The following is a 26,997-nucleotide window of genomic DNA, read 5'->3' as shown; positions in this document are numbered from 1 at the left end:
TTAAATAATACACATTTAATCACAGTCAATTGATAAAAATTCAACATTTCTTTCTAATAAAGATAATTTACTGCAATGGCGACTACGTTGGTTACCCAAGGACACTCTTAAATGAAATGTTGACATCATAATTTATTGTTAAGACACAATTAACACTTTATTGGTGATTAAACTTTTCAGATTGAATAATCTGGAGGGCCATCTTGTTAGAGTGATTGTGCTTGAAGACCTCGTCTACAATGAGCATACAAAATGCCAACAAAAATTAATTCCATTAATCCGTAAATGGATCATTGTGAACTCAATGAAGGCACCCCCAAGGAAAAAAAGTGGCAAAAATGCAACAAAACCTAACTGTTTTTGTCCAGGCCAATTCGATATGACTTTACCGACCATTTTAGTCCCCCACATGACACTAATTGTTTAAAAATACATTGTTTAAAAATAACTAATCAAATCACATTTTATATTTATCAAAAAATGAGGTTCATCGGAAGAAGCAATGAGCCACAAGACATATTGAATGGCATCCCCTTGTACAATTTTCAGGGGTGGAGTACTTAAAAATTCTGCAGAGTAGTGTTGTAGGCATTCTTCATCTCCTTTATTCTCCCGATCTCCTTTGACAGACAGCCGTAAGCCTCATCAGCTGCCTGCAACTCATCCATGTCATCCCGTGTGTGATGCCCTGGGATGGAATGGTCACCAAATACCACAAGCGGTACTTAAGACAGTTGGGTTTAGATAACTGGAAAAATTACTTAGTTAATTAGTTTCCTTTTTTAATAAATTTAAATAATCGAAAATTTAATTTTTTAAATGTTTTAAATTTATCGAATTAATTCAATAGATTATCACGTGTTATGCACTTTATTTTCTTTTGTTGTGTTTTTGTTTGTTAATTCTTATTTTATTTGTTCTTGCTGTTAATGCTTTTTTGTTTAATATTATTTTTTTTATTTGTTTGAAGATTAATTAATTTGACTACTGGTAAAATATCCTGGATAAAGTATTTTTGCTAGTAAATTTTTATTCATTTTGTCAATTAATCAATCTCCATTCATAAGGATTTCTAAAATTAAGTTTGATTATTTCTAGTATTTTATTGTTTATTTTGATTTTTTTAATTATTATTTGTTTTAAATTTTGATCTTTTTTAGTATTTTATTTTGTGTTTTTATAGTTGTAGTTCATTTTAGTAAAAGTAAAAATTCAATTCGTAGAAAAAAGAAAATAGCCCCAAGTGAGGCTTAAAATGAAGAATTATTATTTAACCCCGCGAACACAGGAAAGAGGAATAGTTATCGTCTAAACAAGTGATCCCCGTGTCAGTGCGTCTCCTTTATCTCTTCCTTATCTCGAATTCTTAATAAACGTCCAAAAGGTGGATGGTTTTTTTCAAATTTCCTAACACACTTCTCATAGGCAAGATACTCCTCTTCAAGGGGACCTCCGGTAGATCTTGCCATCGTTAAGAAGATGTGTTGTCTTTCTGTAAGATGGCTCATCAATTTTTTAAAGTTGAGTGTATTTCTCAAATGAAGAATTCGAGTGCGCAGATTAAAAATCTTTTTTTACTGCGAGGTGACACTTCGCATTTTTTACGAGAAGGTTGGGATAATGTCCCGAGCAATCATATCTAATAATTTCATTGTCATCCTGCATCACTATTCGCCTCATTTTAGCCATATGAGATCCATCGCTTTATACTTTGGTTAAATCTAATTAAGAAAATAGTTAAAATACAACCTCTCGACTTGACCTTGTATCCACGTTGCTCTTGGTCGACCTTGTATGTGTTTAATTTTATATTTTCAATTTTTTGAAAATTTTCGCATAAATTTTCAATATGAAGGTTGCAAAATTCTGTTCCATTATCCTTATGCAAAATTATTTGTGGGCCGATGAGATAAAATACTTTTTGAAATAATTCTGAAATTTCTTTTGATGTTTTAGTCACGGCAAGTTCGACAACGACATATTTAGAAAAACCATCAATTATAACCAAAATTTACACTAAAATGACTGATTTCTGAATAACGTCGAAAATCAATCAGATCTGCAATGTATCTGTCTCGACTCCTTCTCGCAGTTATCGGGGTTATCGTTGGCTTTGAGCACACCAATTTTTTAGACTAACAATTTGTTAACTGTGAAAAATCAAATTTACCTTGCATGGTGCACAACGAGAAATTACACGCTGTATCTCTTCCCTTGTGACTCCATAAATCAATCTTCTCAGCTTTGAGACTAAACGGTCCCGTCCAAAGTGATTAAGATTACGTGCCGCCTAAATTATATTGGGATAAATTCTACTTCAATAAATTTAAGCTTCAGCTCCATTTCATCCTCGCAAAAAAACGCAATTTTAGACCAGTTCTATTGTAGAATACAACTCTATTTTCGAATGTAAAAGATTCAGATAGTTTTCTGATCCTGAACCTGTGGAGGCGGCTCATGCTATCTGGAAATCCAATTTCTGAATTTTCTTCTTTGATATTTTGTATAATACTGAGAATTTTTTTAGTTAGTCTCACTATCCGCATACTTTCACGCTTCTTTATTTAAACCTTAAAAAATGGATTTCTCCTTCAGTTATGGAAATACTCTATTACATGCCCTGGGTGCTACCGAGCCTTGGTGGTTACATTTTTGGACTTAGAAAAAAATTCAAAAAAATATTTGAATTCTATTTCAAAATCTATTTTGTCAAATTAAATGTCACCGTCCAGATAGGTAGGGGCGCCAGATCGGTTATGTATAAAATTTTTAATAAAAACTACCTTTCGGAAGTTATTTTCTTTTTCTGTTCATTCTTTTGTTGATTTTAATATTATTTTTGCCAAAATATTGAAGTTACTGAGTTCATAAAAAACCAACATCCAGTCATTTCCAGATAATTACCGTATTGATTTTGCATTTTATTTAAAAGCGCTTTAACCAAGGTTAGCCAAACAATTCTCAACAATAAAGTTTATTAGAAAAATCCATTTTTAATTTTTAATAATGTTGTAAATTTCTATTTTTATCATTAAAACTCTAAAATAAAATCCGGCCTACGGCCGGATGATTCAATGTGAATATTTTTCCCTATGCGGCCTTCGGCCGCGTCGAATTTGTAACAATGGCATATTTCCATTTTCTCCGCCTTTTCATTTTTTCTCCCGATTTTACAATATTTTCAAGGGCTTTTTTCCTTTTTTCACGACCTCAGAATTTGTTAGTTTTTTATTTGGTTTCTCCAAATCAGTTCCGAACAAGAGGTCAAAAGGCCTTTGTTTTGTAGTTTCGTGGGCGGATTTATTGTAGTCTCTTGCTATTTTCTTCACGCGTGTTTTATAGCATCCAAAATTTCCATTTGATTCACTCGTGGATGAGATCCATCGTTTTAAAGATTGGTTAATTCTATTGAAATTAAACACAGAAATACCTTTCAACTTGCCCTTGTATCCACGGGGCTCGTGGTCGTCCGGTAACATGGTCAATTTCGTATTCTTCACAAAGTTGTTTTATTTCAGAATTTCTAAACTCCTTGCCATTATCAGTATGGAGAATAAGTGGACCCCCGATAATACAAAACATATCATCTAGGATTCCGCGGATCTCCTTAGCTGATTTGGTAAAAGCACATTCTACCATAGCAAATTTTGAAAAGGAATCCAATAAAACAAGAATCTATTATTTAGATTACTAAATTACCCAGGAATAATTTTCATTTCGGGTCGAATAGCGTCTTAAATCGATAAGATCTACAATGTATCGTTCTCTTGGGGAAGAAGCAATAATAGGCGTTATTGCTGGTTTAGTCGCAAGCAATCGTTTCGACTAGAATTAATAAAATTGGTAATTTACCTGACAATAAACACATTTAGATACCACAGATGCCACATCAGTACGTCTGGCACCATAAATGGTGAGTGTCAATAAACTGTACAATTTATCACGTCCAAAGTGATTAAGATTGTGTTGAGCCTAATTTAAATAAACAAATACACTACTTCAATGAATTTTAACTTAAGTTCAGTGTCTTCGATACAAAAAAAACGCAACTTTGAGCCATTTTTAAAAATGTAGGTGTTGTTCTCCTTGAAACTAAATTTTTTGGCATATCTCCGTATTCGTGCCCTTTCTTCCGAACTCAAGAAATCATCAAGGTGGCCTGATTCCAAATACTCCCTAATTTTTTCGAGGGTGTCTCGAGTTAATTCAACTAAAACCATTGATTAATGCTAATCTTTTCAACTTTTTAAACTTTTTTATTAATAAGATTTTATTTTTTTATTATCAATATTTTTTTGCAATGAAATGTTTTGTAGGAAAAATATTTGTTTTGTCAGGTTCTGTATTAACGCATTTTCAAAAATGCTTTCTTGAAACAATTTGTAATTGTTAATTCCGACACTTCTAACCAAGCTTTATTTATGAATACCAAGCAATTCAATAGAGTGAATTTCTTCAACTTTTCCGTAACTTTTTCGTGATCTACATTGTCATCATTAGTATAAAATTCAATCAAGTGTGCACATAGGAGTTGTCTATACCTGTCTTTGAATGATTTTATTATTCCTTGATCAAGGGGTTGTAACTTCGATGTTGTATTTGGAGGGAAAAAAAGAGTTCGATGTTACTGAACTCTAAATCACGTGAGTGTACAGTCGCATTATCAAGTAGAATTAGAATTTTTCTTTTTTGCAAAATCATTTTTTTGTTCAATTCTATGAGCCATTCTGAGAAATAACCATGTCATCCATGCTTTTTTATTTTATTTGTATTTCACTTGTAAATTATTAATTAGATTTCTTCTTCCTTTAAAGCAGCGTGGATTTTTGGCTTTTCCAATAACAAATGGGTCAAGTTTTTCTCCCATCATACTAACGCAAAACATAACAGTTACTCTTTCTTTTATCGGTTTATTAGACAGATTTTTGTCCGAGTCAACAGCTAATGTTCTGTTCGACAAAAGTTTAAAAAACAATCCAGTTTCGTCCAAATTAAAAATATTTTTTGAACAATATTGTTCTAATTTTCTATTGAGGCTTTCTGTAAAATTTTCAATCACAGAGGTTTCAACAAATTGATTTTCCCCACATAAAGCACGGGAAGCAATGCAATATCGATTTTTAAATTTCTCAAGCCATCCATTTGATGCTTGAAATCCTTGAATATTACAAACTTTCACCATTTTTAGAGACATGGACTTCAAAAGATATTCATTGATTGTAAATCCAAATGATTTTTTTTAACGAACCATTCAAATAGATCTCTGTCGAATGGTTGAGACTTGGGCAAGTAAATTTTCTTCTTTTTTGGTCATCTTGAACATTAAGTATTCTTTCAGAATTTTTCAAAATTTTGTTTATGCAGCCCAGAGAAACATTGAAATAAAGGGATAAATCTCGCTGTGTGCAATGTCTATTTTTATGATAAAATTCGATTACTTCCTTCTTTTGAAAAAAATGACAGGCGTTTTCGATTTTCCACCATGCTAACAACTGTAGAACGTGTAGTTTATTCATTTTAAAGAATTTTAAATATACAGTCCCGTCCAAATGTTAGAGGCACCCTATTTTTTTCCTAAAAAGGCACTTATTTGTCATTTTTTGAAAAAAGTTTTTTGTTAATAACAAACTATTGAATAAAAAATCTTAACCTAAAATTTTTGAGCACATTTAGTTTATAATGTGTATTTACTAAGAAACTCAAAATAATACATCGTTCATATGTTAGAGGCACATTTCAATAACGAAAGACAAAATTATCAAAATTTAATATTTAGTCATTCCTCCATTATTATGACTACCGAAGATATTCTTCTTGGAATTGACTCAAAAAGCTTAATAACCACACCTGTATCAATGTTTTCCCAGGCCTTCTTTGTTTCATTCATAATTTGTGAATCGTTGATGCTCCACAGTTTTTAACTTCTTTTTTAAAATGCCCATAGATTTTCAGTTATATTTAAGTCAGGAGATTGACTTGGCCATTTTTCCATGAGTTTTATGTTGTTTTCGGCCATAAACGCTCTAGTGAATTTTGATGTATGACATGTTGCTCCATCTTGTTGAAGAAAATAATTTTCTTCATAAAAATTTTCAAATCCTTCTTTTATAACGCGTTGATATTCGGCGGAGTCGACTGTTTTTCGGCAAAGGACAATTGATCTTTGCCCATTGCTTTTAATTGCTCCCCATATCGTAATTGATAAAGGAAATTTCACAGTTTCAATTGAATATTCTTTCTTTAATTTTGATCCAGGGGGTCTTCTTATGTATTGCCTAGACATCTGATTAACTGAATCCGGCATTCATCAGAAAATATCACTAAATTCCAGTCGTTGATTCCACGGAATTTTAGTAAGACACCATGTATACCTTTTTCAACCTGAGATGCAGTCAATTTTGGTTTTTTCACTGCAATGCGTCCGAATAAATTGTTGCGTCTCAAAATTCGTTTAATTGTCGAAAGACTCACTTTTCCGGAAAAGTTACATCATATAAGAAGATCGTTGGTGGTCATTTTTGGGTGTAATTTTGACATTTGATAAGATAGCGTTCATCATTTTTGGTTAATTTTTTGTTCCTTCCCTTTTTGGCATATCGTTATATAAATATCCGTGTAAAAATCGCTTTTTAATTTTTTGAATGGCACAACGAGAGATTCCCAAATCTTTGGATATTTTCACCTGAGATTCGCCAAATTTTAATTTTTCGATGACGAGAACCTGTTATAGACTGATACACGAGGCATTTGAATTTTTTATTAGAATTAATAATAATAAATGTCACAGGTTTTATTTTGGACCAGGTTTTATTTTTGACCGAGAAAAAAATCAATAATAAAAATTTTATTCCACTAAAAATATATTAGTTAATGTTAAATTATACTTTTATATAGTTTTTCCTTGATTTCATTTTGTTTTTTAAAAAATGGAAGTATGCACAAACCAACCAATCAACAAATTTGATAATTACAGCGTTGCCGTTACGATATTTATTTAAAAATTGGTCTTCCATTCCAAAAAAATTAAAAACTAAATATAATTCTATTAATTAAAAATTTAAATATAATCCTAACACATATACATTCTAATAATAGCCCTAACACCCAAAATCTAATTCTAAACACCCTAATTTTTAATTTAATTTTAAAACCCCTATTTGCAACCCCCTTCTTTTTCTCTTCATATTTTCTCCAGCTTTTTGTATGTTCTCTAAACTTCTTTTCTCATTTCTCTGATATTTTGAGTTCTGTTTTCATGTATGAAATTATCATTTTCTTCTGGCATTTCTCCTCCCTCGAAAGCAATCATGGAATCTATTTCTGTTTCTAATTGGATAGTTTTTAGCTAGAAGTTCTCTCTCTTCCGAACAAAAAAAACGGAAGATTTTTGTTATTCTTTACAAAATATGCCTTTCGTCAACAAAATTAAAAAATTTTGCGATTTTTTTAAGGCGATACTTTTTCTTTGTCCATATTGGAATCAATTAATATACTATTCTTAATATCACTGATTATTTTCAATTCTATGCACGCTTTAATAATTAAATAAATATTAAGGTTTTTTATTATTTTTATTTATTATCTCTTTTTTTTAGTGGAGAAATAAACAAAAAATATAATTTTATTATAATATGAGCATGTCGTGTCCAAAATAAACTGGTCCAAAATAAAACCGGTCACAATAAATTATAGAATTATTGCTTTTTACATAGGTGCCTCTAACATATGAGCGACCAATTATTTTTTGTTTTCAAGTTTGAGAATACTATCGGTCGAATATTTATAAAAACTTTGAAAATGTTTAATTTCCTTTAAAAACTTAAATTATTCTTTGAAATCTTTCGAAAAATAATAAATAAGTGCCTTTTTAGGGAAAAAAATAGGGTGCCTCTAACATTTGGACGGGACTGTATATGTAAAAATATTAAATTCTATTCGATCGCACCCAATGTGCGATCGGAACACACGTCAAACTCCCGTGCATCAACTGCGGATCACATGGACACCGGGCGAACTGGTTGGGCTGTCCGGTGGCGAAACAATCGACAAAGAAGAAACTGGAAGTGACTCCCACTAAGAGAAATCGTGTAAATGCAATACAAATGTCTGGCATACAAATGTCTTGGTCGAAGAAGTTATTTAATCCGAAATGCGATATTGGTGTTCAAACTGACGTTATCGTCAAGAACTTCGAATCCGGAAGTCAGACCTGCTTCATTAACACGGGAATTCAAACGGACCCATGCCCAGAAACAAAACCCGCCGCCCCGAAGGCGAGAGCAGTGAAAAAAACTGCAGTAGCAAAATCTGGAGTTCAGCTGCCAAGCCCCGAAGCCCGGCTGGAGGACGATGGGACGCCTCCAGAGCCGGCTGAAACCGGTGGCAAACGGAAAGCAGGCAGACCCTCTTTACCGAAAAAGGTGGCGCTCCCACGGGAGGTCAGCCACCCATGTCGGAAGGATTCCTTGCTCTGACAATTCTAAATGCCCGCTCGCTTGCGAGACGGGCATCGGAGCTGAGGCTCCTGCTGGCCACAGCGAAGTCTCACATATTGATTATCAATGAGACTAAGCTGAAGGAAGCTACGAGGGTGGAATTCGAAGGCTATAAGTCTATTAATATACCATGGAAAATAAACTCAGTGGCGGGGACAGGAACCTCAGTCTACTACAGGGCGAACCTTAAGGTAAGAAACATCAGAATTGTGGAGGAGTCACTCTGTGAACTTATTGTGCTCGAGCTGCACACGACTGCTGGCTGGCTAACCGTCGGGGGAATGTACTCAAAGTCGCTAAGGCGCTATTCAAACGTTATTGGGACGTTCTTTGAGGAAAATTGCCTGTCAATCCTAGCAGGAGATCTTAATGCCAAAAATGTGAGTTATGGATGTGAAACTACGAATATGGATGGAACTGTCCTTGAGGACTTGGCCAGTAGCTTGGGTTTTTCGGTCTTTACATCGGAAGAACTGAATCATTATGCAGACAGAGGCAGGGCTGATCGCTTGGGTCTCTTTCTATGCTCGGCATCAATTAGTCCTTTATGTTACATACGGAGGTTGGAAGCGGACATTGGCTCTGACCACGTGCCGCAAACAATGTTGATAAAGATGACTATGAATGTTACGGAGGACTTGTTCATTGGTTACAACCTCGTGAACATGAACTGGAGTTTATTCGAATCATATATGCGGGATTCTCTTCGAAATGTCGTGTCCCAGCCTCTGAGAAGCAGAGATGATATTGACAATCTCGATGATCACCTTAGATCGTCAATCATAAAATTCCTGGATGTTTATGCATTAAAAAATGTATGGAAACCCAAAGGAACGCAAAAGCGGATGAATTCGAAACCTGTCACTCTGATCAGAACGAAAGGTACCCTGGAAAATCGCAGGAGAAGATGTCGGGTTGAGTCAATCAAATGCCGCCTGAAATTGGAGATCGACAAGATAAAATCTACTATTGCAAAAATGGCCAAGACTGAGGTCGAAAGTAAATGGAGGTCTGAATGCAGAAAACTGGATAAGCGAAACCCTAATTTCTGGAAAGCATATCAACGCCTTACCAGAAATGATGCCAAAGGATTTGAAATTTCACTAAAAGAACCAGGCGGGAAATATATCTCCTCTGATCGTATCCCGGAAGTACTCAGGAACCAACTCAGTCAGGTTCAAGAGGTCGAATCTACCGTTCCACGAGGGACTTATGACCGAATTGTGAAGAAGCTTGGCTCTTCGCAATTATCGGAGGGACCATTATGTGGGGCGATAACACAGGAAGAGGTTGAAAGGGCAATTGCTGGGTTGAAGAACAAGGCGCCTGGCTTCGACTACATCCATCCGAAGTTGTTAAAGAAGGCCCCTGAAATCTTGATACGAGCATTGACTATGTTGTTTCACGCCAGCTGGACGTTCGGACACCTTCCATCGGCGTGGAAGCATACGATTGTTCGAATGATTCAAAAATCTGGTAAATCGACACTGCTGGCACAGAACTACCGGCCAATTAGCCTCATTTGTGCTTTCTCTAAGACAATGGAAAAGATTGTCTTTAACAGACTCTCTGGTCATATAGAATCACAAAATTTGCTTTTACCCGAACAATGGGGATTTCGTGGAGGAAGATCCACAGGGGACTGCCTCAGGGAGTTAGAGCACCAATTATCCCGTGCTGACAGAAATGAAGCATGGCTAACTGTGGTGTGTCTGGATCTGGCCAAAGCCTTCGATAGCGTGTGGCACCTGGGCCTACTCTCCAGAATCCATGACATCGGAGCCGGGATAAAGACCTATCGATGGCTGGAGAGCTTCTTGTCAGGAAGACAATCATTTGTCCGCTGTGGAAACCGCCTATCAGGGTGTGTGGAACTTAGAAGGGGAGTCCCGCAGGGATCTATCTTGAGTCCACTTCTATTCAACCTCTTCTTGGCGGACATTCCTCTGCCGTTGACACGTACTGGCAAGCTCGTTATCTATGCTGACGATATCCTGGTCATGGATACCTCGAAAAGGATATCGCAGTCTTGGAGACGACTGAAATCATACATTGCAACGCTAAAGATGTGGACTATAGAGAAGGGTTTGACCCTAGCACCGGAGAAGAGCACCATTTCATGGTTGCGGAGAGGGAGTCGCTATGCGGAGTCGTGTGCATATGCGATGAGTAGCTATGTGATGGATCTCTCGAAAAGCAAAAATCTTTCTTACCTGGGAGCAACCATCAACTGTCGTGGCTCGTACGTAGAGCATATAGCAAATCAGAGAAAGAGGAGTGTGAGGATCCTCAAAAGCTTATCCAGGTTCCATCTGGATCCGGAAACGTACATCTACGTATACAAAACGTGTGTGCAGCCAGTCCTCACATATGGCTACGAGGGCTGGTACGGTACGGAGGAGAGTGACTACCTGATCGAACAGTTGGAAAAGACAAGACGTTTCGCTATGAAATTGGCTTACGGAGTACAACTTGACGGAAGGTTAAAAGACTCACAAGAATCCTCTGTGCCCACGATCCGGATGGTCTTGGAGAATTGTCGTCAAACATGACTAGTATTGGGGATACGCATGGAAAGAGACACTTCGGTGCCTTGTTTTTATCTCCCCGCCGATGATTTCTTCCTTGTTTTTCTTTTTCTTTTCGCTCAATAAACACTATTCTATTCTAAATTCTATTCTTTAATAGTGAACACAAAAATATTTAAATAAATGATATTATACATTTTTAAACGTGGTATTCATTTTATAATAAATATATTAATGAGAATTACTAATATTTGTTATTGTAGATTGCATTAATATGGCCTGTTCACTATAGAGAGGGTTCACTATAGAGAGGGTTTACTGTATTATAAAATGACAAATACCTTACGAAAGAAAAATTTTTATTTAAAGGGGGCAGTTAGTAGAGGATAGATAAGGACCTTCGGTATTCCTGCCTTTTCAGTTCCGCACACACGCTCACCTCTCAATCGCAAACTAAGACTTACCGCCTTACCTGCCACCCAAACATTATCTTCTCTAGGATCTCATGGAGGCCTTTGAGGGACATTGTTTTAAAAATCAAAAATCATAGTATGCCTAAGCTATAAATTCTTCTCTGTTTATTATGATTTTTTAAATAACTATAGTTCGTTAAGCGACAACTCGTCTTCGAAGAAAAATATTTTAAGGGTAAATGAAATTTTTACAAATTACTTTTTATTCTGAACTTTTAAAGCAAATCAAACCATCAATTAGCTTAAAATAGCAATCTACTTTAAATTCATGAAAATTTTCACATGCTATTCTCAGTTCAAGGTTTTTTTACGGCATTTCCTCAATAATTTTCGTTCCCACGATGAAACGTCTTTGTAGGCTCCCACAAGACCAAGACATTGTATTTTCCGCCAGATGATTTGGCCGAAATGGAAATTACAGCCAAATACATTAGACGACGAAAAAACTGATTTTGTGGAATTGATTAACCCCTTTTCAAAATCAAATAAAATACTTGCTGATGAAGTAACAAGTGTCTTTATTTCTTCAAATAATGCACAGTAGGCATTTTCTGTTTTGTTGAGCAAAAGATGGTGCGCAAGAGGCCAGAATTTACATAAATATTTTCCTTGGATTGTAATCAATTGTTCGACTTGATTAGGCACGGTACCATCAATAACCCAGACATCTGATTTTCTCAAAATGTCAACCTGATAATCCGAACAAAAAATGACGTAATTACATCATTAATTCCGGAATCCTTGCGATAAAAAATTTCGCCCCGATCATTATACCAAAGAATTTCAGGAATGGCTGGAACAAAATTTGGTATCAGTGTTTCTCTTTCCCGTCGAACGAGTGAGTCAATGAACGTTCCTTTGGCAGGATTTTAATGATGTCAACATTGGCTCCAATGAGGCTTCTTGACACCACATTCATAGTTCTGTCTTCTGACACCTTTGCGGCATCTTTCAGGTCAGAAACTAGTTTCATGCTTTTTATCTCATAATCCTCAAAGGGGCCATGATTATGAGCATTTTTTTACTCAACTTGTTTTGAGCATCCATTCTCGATTTCTGCACCTCTATAGGTAACACCGTCTTTTTTCTATCTGTATTATACTAATATTTGCGGTGTAGTAAAAGTTTGCCATCTCTTTGGCTTTTAAGCAGTTCAAAGTTAGTCATAATAAGGATTTAATGATATTCTTTTTATTAATAAAGAAAGGACAAGAGAAAAATCGTCATTGGCAGATAGCCAGAGTATTGCCTCTGACTATGGCTATAGATATTCGTTCGATTAAATACCGGTGCTCACACGGGTCGCCGGTAACCCTTTCGATTAATGAGGCAATGCGCTGGAGTAGGGTCCGAGTAGAAGGCCCCTGTATTCCTGACGTCTCAACAGCCAGGGGGACAAACACTCTGCCATTCCCAATTCCAGCGTATTTCTCAGTTTTTCTCTTCTCAGCCCGTTCAGACGGGGATCCCAGATTTTCGATACATAATTTAATATTCTGATTGGAAAAGGAGTTCACACACGTGACGTCCCAAACCAGACACTTTCCTCTCTGAAATGGAAATGTGGTCATCCCATCGGGTCTTCTGCCGTCCTCTACGAAAATCCCTGCAGGTTCCAATTGTGTGTGGAATCCAGCAGTTTGAAGAGATCGACAGATGATCTGGTTCAGTTGGGAATGCCGTGAGGAACGTCCAATTCCGTTTCGACATGAGAGGGAGTGATATCCAAACTCGTCGGCCCACACGCCGCACCGGCATTGGTGTTTTGCATAAACGCGTAGACCGAGGCGCAGACTCCAATTCTTACGGCTTCATCATTAAGAAGTCAATTAGTTGTATTATAAGGGTAACAGTTTAGCCACGCGCCGCTTAGGGGCTGGCTACCCGCTTGTAAACAATCCAACCTTCTCTGGTCCATGCTTTCCTTTAGCCTTGAATACGTATTGGCGTAAACTTTTGACGTCCACTCCGATTGGCAGGTCACATCAGACGGCAATGGCAGTCCCAGCTTTTCCCATACGGCGACGCAATCATCAACAGCAAATGAATTCCTCTGTTCATTTATTTGAGAAAGAACAGTGTCAATAATATCTTTGGACGAGAGGAATGAGGGAAAATATGCGCCGTGCGCTAGTCTGCCGGAATGATCAGGCCGATCCTTCCAAAGGAAATTGGAAGAGTCGCCTGTCTCCACGACTGCGTATCGAAGCTGACGTTGAGGATGTCCTCAGTGCAAGCTCTCATGCGCTCGGAATAATCTTCGAGAAGATCTGTTTCCTCATAGAACTGGGCCGTCTTCAAAACGTATGTTAACTTTGGAATAGATAGACAGTTCCTCAATAAAAAGAGCCTAATGTGGCTATCCACACAACGTAATTTTTCAGAGAGAAGGGAAAATTCCAAAATTTTAGCCTTCATAACAGCTTTGATACCACTCTCAAAAATAGGAAATCCAACAAAAATCAAGTCTTCTTTGAGAGGGAAGGTACATCCAAGTAGCAGTTTGTCAAATTCGGTCATCCACTTTCGAAAGGAAAGTTCGTCCGTGTTGACATTCACAATTTCACATTTGCCGCTGTTGAATTCAAGCCCCAGCGCTTCGAAATTAAACACAAGCGACCTCAGCGTTTCCAAGATGCCTTCGGGGTTCCTCCAATTACTCCATCATCCAAATATCACATGTTAAAGTCAGTTTTACAATATCTCGTTGTTTGGTGGATTGCGAGGGAGAATAAGAAAGGACCTAGAGGGTCACCTTGTTGAACTCCATTGGCAGAATCAGGTATAGTTGTCCCGAATATAAGCGCGGAAAACTTGAGTATGCCAAGTTGACAATCGGTAGGATGGACGGAATTTTTTTGGCGCAGGCTTCAAGGATATAGTCTTTCCTAACAGAATTGAATGCATTCTTTAAGTCGATCTTGGCCAGAATTCGTTGGGAATCCGTGGAAGAGATAACAAACTCACATAGAGCGTGGACCCCGACCTCGGCGCCTCCTCGGATACCAACTCCGAGCTGTGTTGGTACGAAGTACGGTAGAAGTGCCCCAGAACCTGCCTTGCTTGCTATCTTGGAACCAGTCCTTCGAAAAATGTTTCCAACAACAATGGGGCGAGCTCCGCCATCCGCCTTCTTTAGGGCCGTCAAACATGAGGAAAAGATCAGTTCGCGGGCAAACGAGCATAAGTCGCCGGACAACGATCTTTTCAAGCAAGGCAGTACTGTTTTCCCCTAAGCGCCGGCATATCAAATCACGAACATGCCCAGGGCTTGGGCCATCCACACCGCCAGAGCTGCTGCGGCGGAAAGATTTCAGGCTATCGGAGACGTCCGCGGCCGAGGATACTAATGGCATGACATTAGGGAAGTGGAATTCACGAAAGTCTTCAGGGGCGCTGGGATGTTTCGACTTCAATGCGGAAACAGTAGCAGTGTTGTATGGAAGAGTGCCCAGGTCCGAGAATATGGCGCGTACAGCGGCCTTTACGTCCCACTTCATGAGTTTTGTTTGTACCACCTGGCGTATCCTTTCGGCCTCAGATGCCTTTGATGGGCTTCTTTCAACTTTGTGCGTCTCTTCGGTATGGGGCAGAGGACGGACTCAAAATTGAACATGAATTCAGCGATCTGCGCTTTCAACACTTAGCGAGGGATTGCCCATTCGTTCGGTGCTGTATCTGGACGCCCAAAGCGTAGACGGGAAAGAGGAATAGTTTTGCCCATGAAAGGGCATCGGAGTTACTCTTCGTGGTATTTCCGATCAAGGTGGCAAGACTCTCCGCAGCAAGTAACCTGACTGCCTTCGGAATCCTAACGGGGATGTACCTGCACCGTCGCAGAGCGGACAGATATCGCAGGAAATCCTCTGCATCAGAAACGGGAAGGACAAAGGGAGGTCGACACCATCCAGGAACTACGCACGAAGAGCAATTCCACGTCTGGAGGGCAAATCCCTGCTTCCTCTTAAGACCAATACAAGAAAGAGAAAAAATTTCCGTCCGTTCGATTTCTTGCAAGAAAAACATATGGGATTATCTACTTTTTCCATGAATATATTAGAATAGAATACAATAGGATACACAGAATATAATTTTTTAATTTAACAATTTTTTTTAAATATACTAAAAATCATAAGAAACTCAATTTTTAACGAAAATTTTATTAACGAAAACAATTTTTTGAATTTGATTCATGTGTTCACGTAATAATAACGCATAAAACAATCGAAAAACATATAGTCTTCAAAGAAACCTCCAAGTTTTTTACTATAAAAAATTTAAAAACATTACACAATCTCAATTGAGTAAAGTATTCCTGCAACGAACCAACTAAAAATCGAGAAAATCCAAGAAAAATCCATAAACATACTGAAGGACCATACCGACATGAAAATTGTCCATCGAACACTGGAGTCTCTTGTAGAGGCAAGTGGGAGGGATCGTGGAGATGGACCACAAGCATTTCACCGTACATACAGAAAGTGTGTGGGGTCACGGTCTGAACATCGTGAAAAGATGGCTAGACTGTTGAGAAGTGTCGGAATCACCTGAACACGTTAGTTAATGGTTAAGACGGTGATTCTGTTTTTGGCTTAAATAATAATAATAATAATTCAAAATGCCAATAGGAACAATAAACAAAATCTAAGGAATTAATCCTATTTTGAAAATATGAATTCTAACAAAATTTCCTCGAAGTTTACCTTAATTAATATGCCACTTTATGAATGGATTCAGAATACAAGATCATTCGGCGATACTATTAAAAATGGCTTGCTACAACAAATGACAACAAAAAATGCAAAAAAATTCATTTCCGAATTTTAAAGCTTCAAGTACATGGATCAATTCTTTTAAGAATAAAATCTCGTACTATTATATCAGGAGATGAGCAATTAGCCAATCCTGTATTTTTATATGAAAGCCATGTTCATTTTTTATTGAAAATGTCATCTATTGATCTCAAAAATGAAAAAATCAGAAATTTCAAACTAGTTAAAGCAATACCATTGATTGAAGCGTGGGATGAAATTACAAAAACAAGAGTAATGAATTGCTTAGAAAAAGTATTTAACAATTGGGCAAAGCAGGACACTCCGGTTTGTAACTACAACGAGGAAGAATTTTTGGAACAATTGAGTTCTGTGAAGATAAGGATAAAAATGATGAGGATATAGAGAAAATTTGTTTCTGTGATGCAATGTGTGCAATTGAGACTATGGAAAAGTTCATTCTACAAAATTTATCTTCAAATATATCAATTATGGGTAAATTACGAAATGTAATGCAAGATATAACTGATTTTATGTGTAAAAATAAATAATTTTGAATTTTCGTTAAAAATAAAATCCACTGTAGTTACCTGGAGTAATAAATCTGTTTGTTATAAATTCCGTAATGGGAAGAGTCATTTAATACTTAAATTTTTGTAAACAAAAATTTTATTGCTCACGTATTAAATAGAAGATTAGATAACAAAATTTTTTTAAACCTCAAATAACTTTAAACCGCTAATTTTTTAAAGATAACATGAATTATCAGAAAATTGTTTAGTAATCAGTAAATTAGTAACAAAATATGTTAGTATAAACCAGAAACCAGAAATAAATAATTAATTAGAATCCATAGATGAAAAGCTTGAGCATTTCGACTCCTGCTTCTGGTTGATCAGTTGGAACCATGTGTCCAGAATCTCTCACAATTAGCTGCATTAAATTTCCAGCAGTTCTATAATATCCATTCACTCTGGATCCGTTTGTCGAGTACCAAATTTGTTGAGGAGCATTTGAAAATTCTTCTTTTCCAATCCAATTAAGTTCTCTTAAAAATGCACTGGTCGCAATATAGGGGACGATTACGTCAACTTGTCCGGAATAAAAGAGAGTCTGATAATAATAATTAAATCACTTTATAGCCTGCATTGAGGACGTTTTGTATTGTGGAGGCCATTGATTTGGGAATATCTTCATATAGCTTCCGATTGGGAAGAACACAGTCATCACAAAATGTTAAATTTCCTGCATTAAATCGATGAGAATTTTCGTTTAAAAAATCAATATAATTTTGATAGGGAGCTTCCTAAACTTATGAATTATTGAACTAAAACCCCGTCGAGTATATAATTATATTGGTTAGTAAGACCAGTTAGTTCATAGAATAGGTCAAATATTTCATCAAAATACTTCGTTTATTTAATAAAAGAAACCTCACTGCTTCGATAAAAATTTCCAGCTTCAATGTTCTGCCGTGCCAAAAAATTTAAATCATCAAATTTGCCAATTTGATTATCAAAAATAAGTCCAATATTATACAGATACGTTCCATAGTCAAACATCTTTTTTATAGCTCAATTAACATACATTATACGGATCACACAAACCATCTCCAATTGCCATTCCAACTAAATTAATTGGCGTTGGATTGTTCCAGTTATATTGATCTATTGCAGAAACCATTGCAGGAATATATTTTCCGGCATAAGATTCTCCAGTAATGTAAAGGGGGTTAATCCTCAATTCTGGAAAAAGCAGATAAAATTGTTGCATGAAACTAACTCGTGTCAATTTGATAAGATTACATTGTTAAATAATAACCAATTTGTTCTTCATTTGTAAGATAGCACTCTATATCTGAAAAACTAAATCCAGATCCGACCTGGAAGTAATTAATTAAAATATACAGGATTGTCGATGTAAATAACGCTAAACTCTTTTGTCCACGAAATTTCTCTTAATTTTACTACATAATTAATCAAAAATAAATAACATTCGTCGTCTGAAGTAAAAAAGTATGGACCATTTTCCACAAAAGCACCATAAATCGAAGAAGCTCCGGGTCCACCCTGCAACCAAACTAGAATAGGTGCTGATATGTTTCCGTTCTTTTGTGATCATAAAAATAATTAAACCTCGGCTGGAAAATACCAGAAATATGTATTTCTTTCACATTCAGTGCTTACTCTGAAAAAACCAGCGTAGAGCTCAGCATTTCCTATTATAGGTTCAACTCTGCTCAATTCCCTAGCCAATTCTCCTTGTCCCTTATTTAAGTAGTCAGTAAGAATTAAAGGTTCGTCTCTTGAAATTTGAGGAGAATTTATGTAGTTACATCCAATGTAAAATATGTTTAAAATGATGAAGAAAATTTTCATTTTCTAATCTTTAAAAATATTTAAAAGTTTATTTATCTTTTATACTGTTGGCTTGACATTTAATTATATTTTTATTAAATGTTATAGTTAATAAAATAAAATTAAAAAAATGTATCGCGAGAATAATTTTCCATTATTCGGTTGTTCGGTGTTTTTGACAAAGTCTAAGAATATGTCTAAATAACTGACATCTCGATAAGGTCACTTTCATGATGATTAATCTAGAATTACATAGCGTATATAGTTTTCGTTTGAAATTTTTCTTTGCCAAAGATTCCATTCAGTATGCGGAGTTAGATTATATGAAAGGTGTCGAGTTTCTTTAAATCATTTTTTCGAAGGCCTTTATGTTCCAGAATTATAGTTCTTGACAAAAAATGAATTTGTTATAATTCGACTTTTCTGGGCTTCGAGCGATAATCAGATGTTTAAAATCTTCCCCTATTGATAATTTTCATTGGGAAACAAATCTTGAAATGTGGGGGGTTCCAATTTTGGGATGAATCTTCGGCTGCTTACCACCCGGCTTACAATCTTCGCAAATCCGCCAACTAAAGGACAATATGTGCTACCTTTGCTGATCTGGAAAGAATTTTGTTGAAAATCCTTTTGGGAAACAGAGAAAAAAAGATCGGCATTAATACATGACTTTATCTCTATGAGGGCCATCTGGAGACTATCCCTAAACAAAATACTCTAAGAACCTCCCCCCATTTGATGCAGATTACGAGGAATATATATTTCTACTAGGAAACTTAGAAACCACAGAGACATGAATATTCAAAGTTTGACCAGTCACTCTGTCTAACCCTCAGAACATCAAAGTGGCCATGTCATTAGGAAAGAGGAGCTGAGGAGGCTTTGACATTTCCTTACGTTGATATATTACGTCGAAAAATGACCAGTTTGGATAGCTTTTGGCTCAATATTTAATCCCTATTTTTTGAATTCTGTTTAGAACAACAAATGTCTCAGATTTACTCACAACCACAAAGTCCACTCAGTCAACATATCCTGTTTGACATTTAGGTTGAAATCAGTCAGCATATTCTGTTTGACATTTAGTTTGTGTAGGGGATTGATGAAATTTGCGAGATCGACTTGGCTTCTTGATTATGAATTTCGAAATAACCCAACTAATTTTGTTTTCAGGCTTTGACGGTGTTCTTAATTTAAAAATAAATTAAAACCAAGTTCAAAGTTGATAGAGCGAGATTTAGAAATTGCATCACTGTGATTTAAATTTCAATTTATTATGATTAAATTACACAAATTTTCTCCACTCCAGGTCGAGGTCGAGAAATACCATAAATACTATCTATTAGCCGGGGAGTTGTCGATTCTTTACGATGCTCAAGTAAAAATAATTCAACTGGTTTTGACCTAGGAGGGGCTCGTTTCCAATTTTTTTAAGAGCTATATTGAAAAGTTGGCTATTGAAGACAGAACTCGAACTTACATACAATCAGCTGTGTTAAAGAAAATTGTTTGCTGACAACGTTATTATGTCTGAATCGGGGATCCAACAGGGTGACCCATTGGGGCCTCTTTTGATCTCCCTAGGAGTGCATCATATTGCGTCTCAATTATCTTCAAAAGTCAATCTTTGGTATCTTGATGACGTCACACTTGGTGGAGATTTGGAGGTCGTGAAAAATGATGTCACAAGAATTATTTCTGGATTTGCTTCTATCAGACTCGTTTTGAACTAATCCGCCTGTCTGCAAATCCACTCAAATTTAAATCTATCTTCTCAACTTTAGCTCATCGTATTGAGCATTTGAGAATCACCGCTTTTAACGACCTGATTATCCTCGGATCACCAATCAGTGGTAAGGGTACTAAGAAGGCTCTGGCTAACAAAAAAGAGGAGATAGAAATCCTCATTTCGCGTATCTGTAAACTCGAATCACACCTCGGGCTTTTTCTACTCAAGAACTATCTCTTTATTCCGAAACTTATTTTTCTCATGCGCTCTACGCCGTGCTTCCGAGAACAAGAATACTTATCTCGCCTGGATAATCTGGTTTCCAAAGCCCTTGGGCTACTGGTAAACATAAAACTCAAATTTGATGATATGGTGCGTGCTAATTTCCCCATCCGTTATGTGGGCATCGGTATTCGCTCTTGCCGCGACTTATCCTTTCCGTGTTACCTATCATCGTTGTCCGCTTCCACTAATTTCGTCAACTCTGTTCTTTTTCCCTCTTCTGAACAGTGCGAGTTGTTGGAATATGCGGCTGGTGTCAACGTGTGGGTTTCTCGGGGGCTTAAAGTCCTGGACATTCCGTCGGCTCAAAAGAACTGGGACAACATATATTGTTCTCACATAATTGAAGATATCCGGTCACACGCCGATCAGTTTCAGTTGGCAAGCATTAATTGTGCCTGTCAACCGCATTCGGGCGATTGGCTGAATGCGTTACCGATCTCGTCAGCGGGCATGTTCCTGGACGACGAATCAGTCCACATCGGAATCTGTTTACGGCTTGGCATAGAGATTTGCCAGCCGTACCATTGCAGATGTAAACAACTCATTGACAGGAGAGGTTTACACCCTCTCTCTTGTCGCCTCTGTGCCGGCAAGATTCCCAGGCACGCCTCATTGAACGACGTTGTGAAGCGCGCGCTTAACGCCTCTGGATTCCCCTCGATATTAGAACCGATAGGACTAGACCGTGGGGACGGAAAACGCTCTGACGGGTCGACTTTATTCCCGTTTAGGGAGGGAATGGCACTCGTGTGGGATGTTACCTGCGTAGACTCATTTTTCTCATGATCGTTGGTTGACTCCGCTCTTCGTCCTGGATCTGCATCTGCCCTTGCCGAATCTAGGAAAACTGCAAAATATGGTTCTTTGACCGATACCTGCTGCTTCATTCCTCTGGCTTTCGAGACCAGTGGGATAATTGGACCCAAAGCCTTCAAACTCCTCTCAGAGATTGGTTTAATCATCTCGAGGAGGAGTCATGATAATCGTGAAACGAGCTGCCTTTTTCAGCGGATATCGTTCGCGATATTACGTGGAAATTGCCTGTCCATTCGCTCGGCGACTCATCTAATTTAGTTAACTTCTCTATTTTCAATTGATGGTTATTCTATAACAAAAAATTAAGACTTGTTTTTCTTTAAATGAATTTTTCTTAATATCTTAGTTTCCCCATTGTGACCTAGAGTCTCAAATAACAGAAAAGATGGTCACAGTAGATATGGATGGTATCAACACCCGTGAGACTGTCGGTTCATCTCTAATCACCAAAATATGTTGGGGATTTTAAAGGAATACTAGCACTAAAAGAGTTGCTTAAAGAATGACAAATCATAGATTAAGTGAAGAGTTTAAGTAAGAGGAGAACATATTGTTTTAATTGGAAAATGTATCAATACATATCTTTGAAATGTATTCTATTAAAAAGTTTAACGATTCTTATTATATAATACTTAATTCATTGAATATTTGTCATTCTTTCAGGAAGTCTACAAGATATATACATTTTGTTGTTTGAATTATTTACGAGTAGCTCAACAAGCATGTGGGGAAATATCCAATATTTTGCGACCCTAAGTGGTTGTGGGCATAAAAAAGAAACGCCTGCTTTTAATACAAACAAATTAAATTAATCTAGGGGAAAAGGCGTCTTCCATACGTGGAAATGCCACCGCACTCCCCTTCTGGCGAGCGCCCAGGACACTATTAGTCCTGCGGTGCGGTTGTGTGTGCTCCTACTTAAATTATGTAGGGCGACGAAGTGCAGTATAGCTGATATGCTACATTGCAAAATGGCTGAGGCCAAGAAAATCCTTGGCGAGGAGCCGATATGATGGTCATCATTATATCGGTGAACGAGCGCTCCTTGTCCGGTAAAGGAGACACGTTCAGAGCATGTTGGCCACCACGAGTGCGGACATTCTGGTGGTCAACGAAACGAAGGTAAAGGGGGGTCCGTACGTAGTTGATGGCTACAACTGTTGTCGCATACCCTGGAAACAGGGGTCAATATGTGGCACGGGAACTAGCCTCGTATAGGTAACTTTACATTTTACCTAGGGGCGATGTATTCAAGAACTTTACGGCGTGTTCCTGGCACGTGTGGGAGTTCTTTGGAAAGCATCCGAAGGCGATGGTTGTTGGAGACCTGAATGCCAAGCACATAGAGCTAGGTTTCAGGGTAACCAACGCGCATGGTTTGGCTCTGAAAACGCTGGTTGAAGACCTCGGGCTGGAAGTCCGGTCTTCAAGTGAGCCAAACCACATCGATTCGCGAGGCGGACGAGACTGGCTAGGGCTTGCTTTGGTCAGTCCTGGAATGCTAAATTTGGTTAGTAAAACAATTTTATTGCCCGATATTGGAAGCTACCATCTGCCTCTATTGCACGAACTCCGCGAGCCAGTCCCTCAAAGGGTTCCGGGATACTTCGACCTCCGGTCGGGTTCTTGGGACAACCTGGAAATGGAATCAATGTTGACCTGACTGATTATATGCGAGATAATTTCAAACAGAACTCAGTGCAGGGTAAGTCACATTCCACGCTCCCGTACCAAGTCTTAAATAAAATTAGGTTTAAGCGCCGGCTATCCAGACTACGGGACAAATGCGTTTACGAGGAAAACCGTGTTTGGTTTGGTGGCTGGATTAGCCGACTTCAGAGGGAGATTCGAAGAGAAATCCGCGAACTCGAAAGTTCACGATGGGAGCGAGCCTGCAGACGCCTAGACGCCCGCTTCCCAGACTTCTGGAAACAGTTGAAGAGCTTGTCGGGGAGAGGGGGTAGCAAATTCAGTGCGCCTTAAACGCTCTGATGGAACCTTTGTTTCGGACCCGGTTGAGGTGGCTGAAATATTTTCAACCCACCTCGATGACATCTCTGGAACTGACGGAAGCCAGTTCGTGGAGACATCGTCCTTTGATACTGTCCAGCAGATATTGACGTGGGACAAGCGCTGCCAGCTGGGCATATCAAAAAACGATGCAGGCGATATTTCCGAAGCGGAGATTCTGGCAGCGATCTCCCGAAGTAAGAACACTGCGGCGGGTCTGGATCTCGCGGACAGGTCGTGCGGAATCAGGGGGTCTTTTCTAAAGTCAGAACAGTCCTTCGCGGGGTCCCTCAGGGCTCTTTGGTGAGTCACACGCTTTTTAATGTCTTTATGGCTTCTGCGCCCATCCCAGTCAATGCTCGTACTGAAATGGTGATTTATGCAGACGACATCATCCTCTGGGATCACTCGATGAAACCTGAGTGTTCGTGTCGTAGGCTACAGGTTGCTGTGAATGGACTTATAAACTGGTGTGGGAGTAGAGGTCTAAAGATGCGTGCGGACAAGTGCAGTGTTCTCAAAGTCTGTAAAAGGACGAGGGGTTACATCAATTACGTCCCTAGGTTATTGCTGAACGAGTCAGCAATTGCTGCAGTTGATCGAATGACTTATTTGGGGGTGCTCTTGAATTATACCCTCTACTAACAGCCTTTTATTTTGAAATAAAATTTTTCGTTTCGTTGGGAAATATCCAAATTTTTCGTTTCTTCAACCCGACCGGTAAGTTGGATGATCACATTGCACGTACGAAAATGCCTGCAATGCAGCGATTAGGCGCGTTGCGTGCTTTCCGGCTGCGGAGAGGTGCTTGGCTACGCGTGTTTAACGCCATGGTGTTACCCGTGTTGACATATGGCGTTCATGCCTGGCACTTCTGCGAGGACCGGGAGAAGTACGTTGACGCGCTCAAGAAAGTCAGAAGACGAGCCATCCGGCTAGCCCATGGCTTAGGATGGTGAGTGGAGCTCTCGGACACCCAGGAATTGTCCCTCAAAGGCCTCCCTGAGGTCTTAGAGAAGATAATGTCTGGGTGGGCTAGCCGGATTGCAGGTAAGGAGGTAAATCTTAGTTTGAGGCTGAGAGGTGAGCGTGTGTGCGGGACTGAAAAAGCAGGAATGCCGAAGTCTTTATCTACCCTTTACTAATCGCCTCTTTTAAAATAAAAATTTTTCGTTTCAAAACTGTCAAAGAAAAATATATTGCGACCCTAAGTGGTTGCGGGCATAAAAAGGAAACGCCTGTTTTTAACACCAACAAATTAGATTGGCATGGAAAGTGCCTATCGGGCCTGGCATGCATCGGCTTGTCAGGCCTTTTTGGGATCATGCACTGAGGGCTGGACTAAGCTGGTTTAAAAGATTATTCAAAATAAATAAAAATGAAAACAATAGAAATCGTATTTATTTAAAAGCTTGTAAATAAAGACAAGTTTGGCAGTCTTTTCAATTCCAAACCTATTTCGTACGGGTTAGGGTTAGGGTTAGGGTTAGGGACGTATCCAGAATACAAAAGTGCAACAACAGTCCTGGGAATAGACCTGTCTAGGCCCTTGACACGGTACGCCGTGGTCTACTCCTCAAAATACTGGAACAATTCCTGGACCCTGACTCTATCAATATGATAAGAGTACTACTATCGAACACAAAGCTCAAGGTGCGGGTCGGCACGGCGTTTTCCCGTGAATTCACGTGCAACGTCGGTACCCCTCAGGGAGACGCCCTCTCGCCGTTGCTATTCGTGATCTATCTGGAGACGGCACTACGAGACCTTCGAAAATTCTATGCTGGCAATATCGTCGAAATTGTATATGCAGATGACGTCGACTTCGTGTCAGACGACAAATCGGCCTTACTTCGACTCCTTGAAGTGGCACCTGCTGAGCTGAACAGATGGTTCCTTAAAATGAACGTTGGAAAAAACCGACATCGTTGAAATCATGAGGATGGAGAGCAGCTCAAGTGAAGCCTGGCGCAAAACGAACAAACTCGGTTCTCTACTTGGGGACGGCCATGATATTGTCAGAAGAAAGGCTCTCGCTTGGGCCACGATGAACAAGATAAAGAAAGAGTGGATCGGCAAACGACGACTCTGTACGTCACTTCGTCTGAGGATGTATGAAGCCTTTGTCAAACCAATCCTGACATATAATTCGGCGACCTGGGGAATGTCTAGTACTGAACAACGTGGACTCGATTCTTTTCACCGCAGGCAACTTAGATCCCTACTGGGATTGAACTGGCCTATAAGAATCAACCAGGAATCGCTATACAATAGATGCAGAACTGGCCCTCTGAGTGTGGAAATCGTCAATATGCGGTGGAGGTTATTTGGCCATATTCTACGAATGGACATGCTTGCCCCAGCTAACATAGCAATGGAGGGCTACTTCCTGAAAGAGGGATCGAGCTTCCGTGGACGTCCACGTGTTACGCTGCCGGAAACACTTGACGGAGACCTGAAATGTGTGAAGAAAGGCTAAGGAGTGGTGAGGATCTGGACGAGCTGAGGAAACTCGCTCACGACAGAGGAGGTTGGAGGAGGCTGGTTCAAAGGATTGTTTTTAATGCTGCACGAGTAAAATTATAACTATATATATCTACGTATTTTGCAATAATAATAATAATAAACCATTTCGTAATCTAATGTCGCATCTAGGGATGTAAATGTCGAATACGCGAAGGAAAGACTACAAAAGAAATACTGGACGACTATATGGATGGCTATATGAAAACAGACTACATGCATGTTCCGAAAAGTCAGCAGTCACTCTATTCACGAAAAAAAAATAGAAGATGGGGACGAAAACTATTGATGTCACGTTGAACGGAATTCCAATACCACAAAAGAAAACACAGAATATTGGGAGTAACGTTTGATACTTTCCTTGGAACTGTGGGAGAACTTATCCGCCAGGGGTAGAGACCCTTTACAAGCAGTATATCGAGCCAACAATAGGCTATGCATGTGCTGCTTGGGGCTGTAACCTAGCGGCAACGAACCGGCTAAAAATCGAAAAAATTCAAGAAAGATCTATCAACCTGCTGAAGGACCATACCGATAGGGAAATTGTCCATAGAACACTAGAGTCTCTCGTAGAGGCAAATGGGGGGGATCGTGGAAATGGACCACAAACCATTCACCGTACATACAGAAAGTGTGTGGGGTCACGGTAGGAACATCGTGAAAAGATGGCTCGACTGTTGAGAAGTGTCGGAATCACCTGAACGTGTTAGTTAATGGTTAAGACGGTGATTTTGTTTGGCTTAAATAATAATAATAATAATGTAAGAATCCAAAAGTCGAAAAAATTCGTTCTATTCCACCTGTTAGGCGGCTGCACCAAAATTTTTTTTGAAAAGTGGAATTGTTTTAGAAGGTAAGAGTTCGACTCCCACAAAGTGATAATTAACTCAATAAGTTTAGAGCGAACATGTATTGCTTAAATTAATCAGAGCTGGGGAAGCATATTAATAATGTTCAGCATAATACTCAAAGAAAGCAGCAAAAGAAGTGTTTTTAGAATAGTTACATC

At 38.4% G+C, this 26,997-nt stretch overlaps 1 protein-coding gene across 1 annotated transcript; it reads right to left on the bottom strand.

Moving 5' to 3' along the window:
* Positions 1 to 4,762: 4,762 nt before the first annotated feature.
* On the bottom strand, positions 4,763 to 5,182 carry LOC115228266 (tigger transposable element-derived protein 6-like). Its single transcript, XM_029798892.1, has one exon. The coding sequence runs from the start codon at positions 5,180 to 5,182 to the stop codon at positions 4,763 to 4,765; it is 420 nt and encodes a 139-aa protein (XP_029654752.1).
* Positions 5,183 to 26,997: the final 21,815 nt, after the last annotated feature.

This window comes from Octopus sinensis, unplaced genomic scaffold (assembly GCF_006345805.1).
Source record: "Octopus sinensis unplaced genomic scaffold, ASM634580v1 Contig10079, whole genome shotgun sequence".
NCBI classification, from domain to species: Eukaryota; Metazoa; Mollusca; class Cephalopoda; order Octopoda; family Octopodidae; genus Octopus; species Octopus sinensis.
This window is presented reverse-complemented; position numbering and strand designations above follow the sequence as displayed.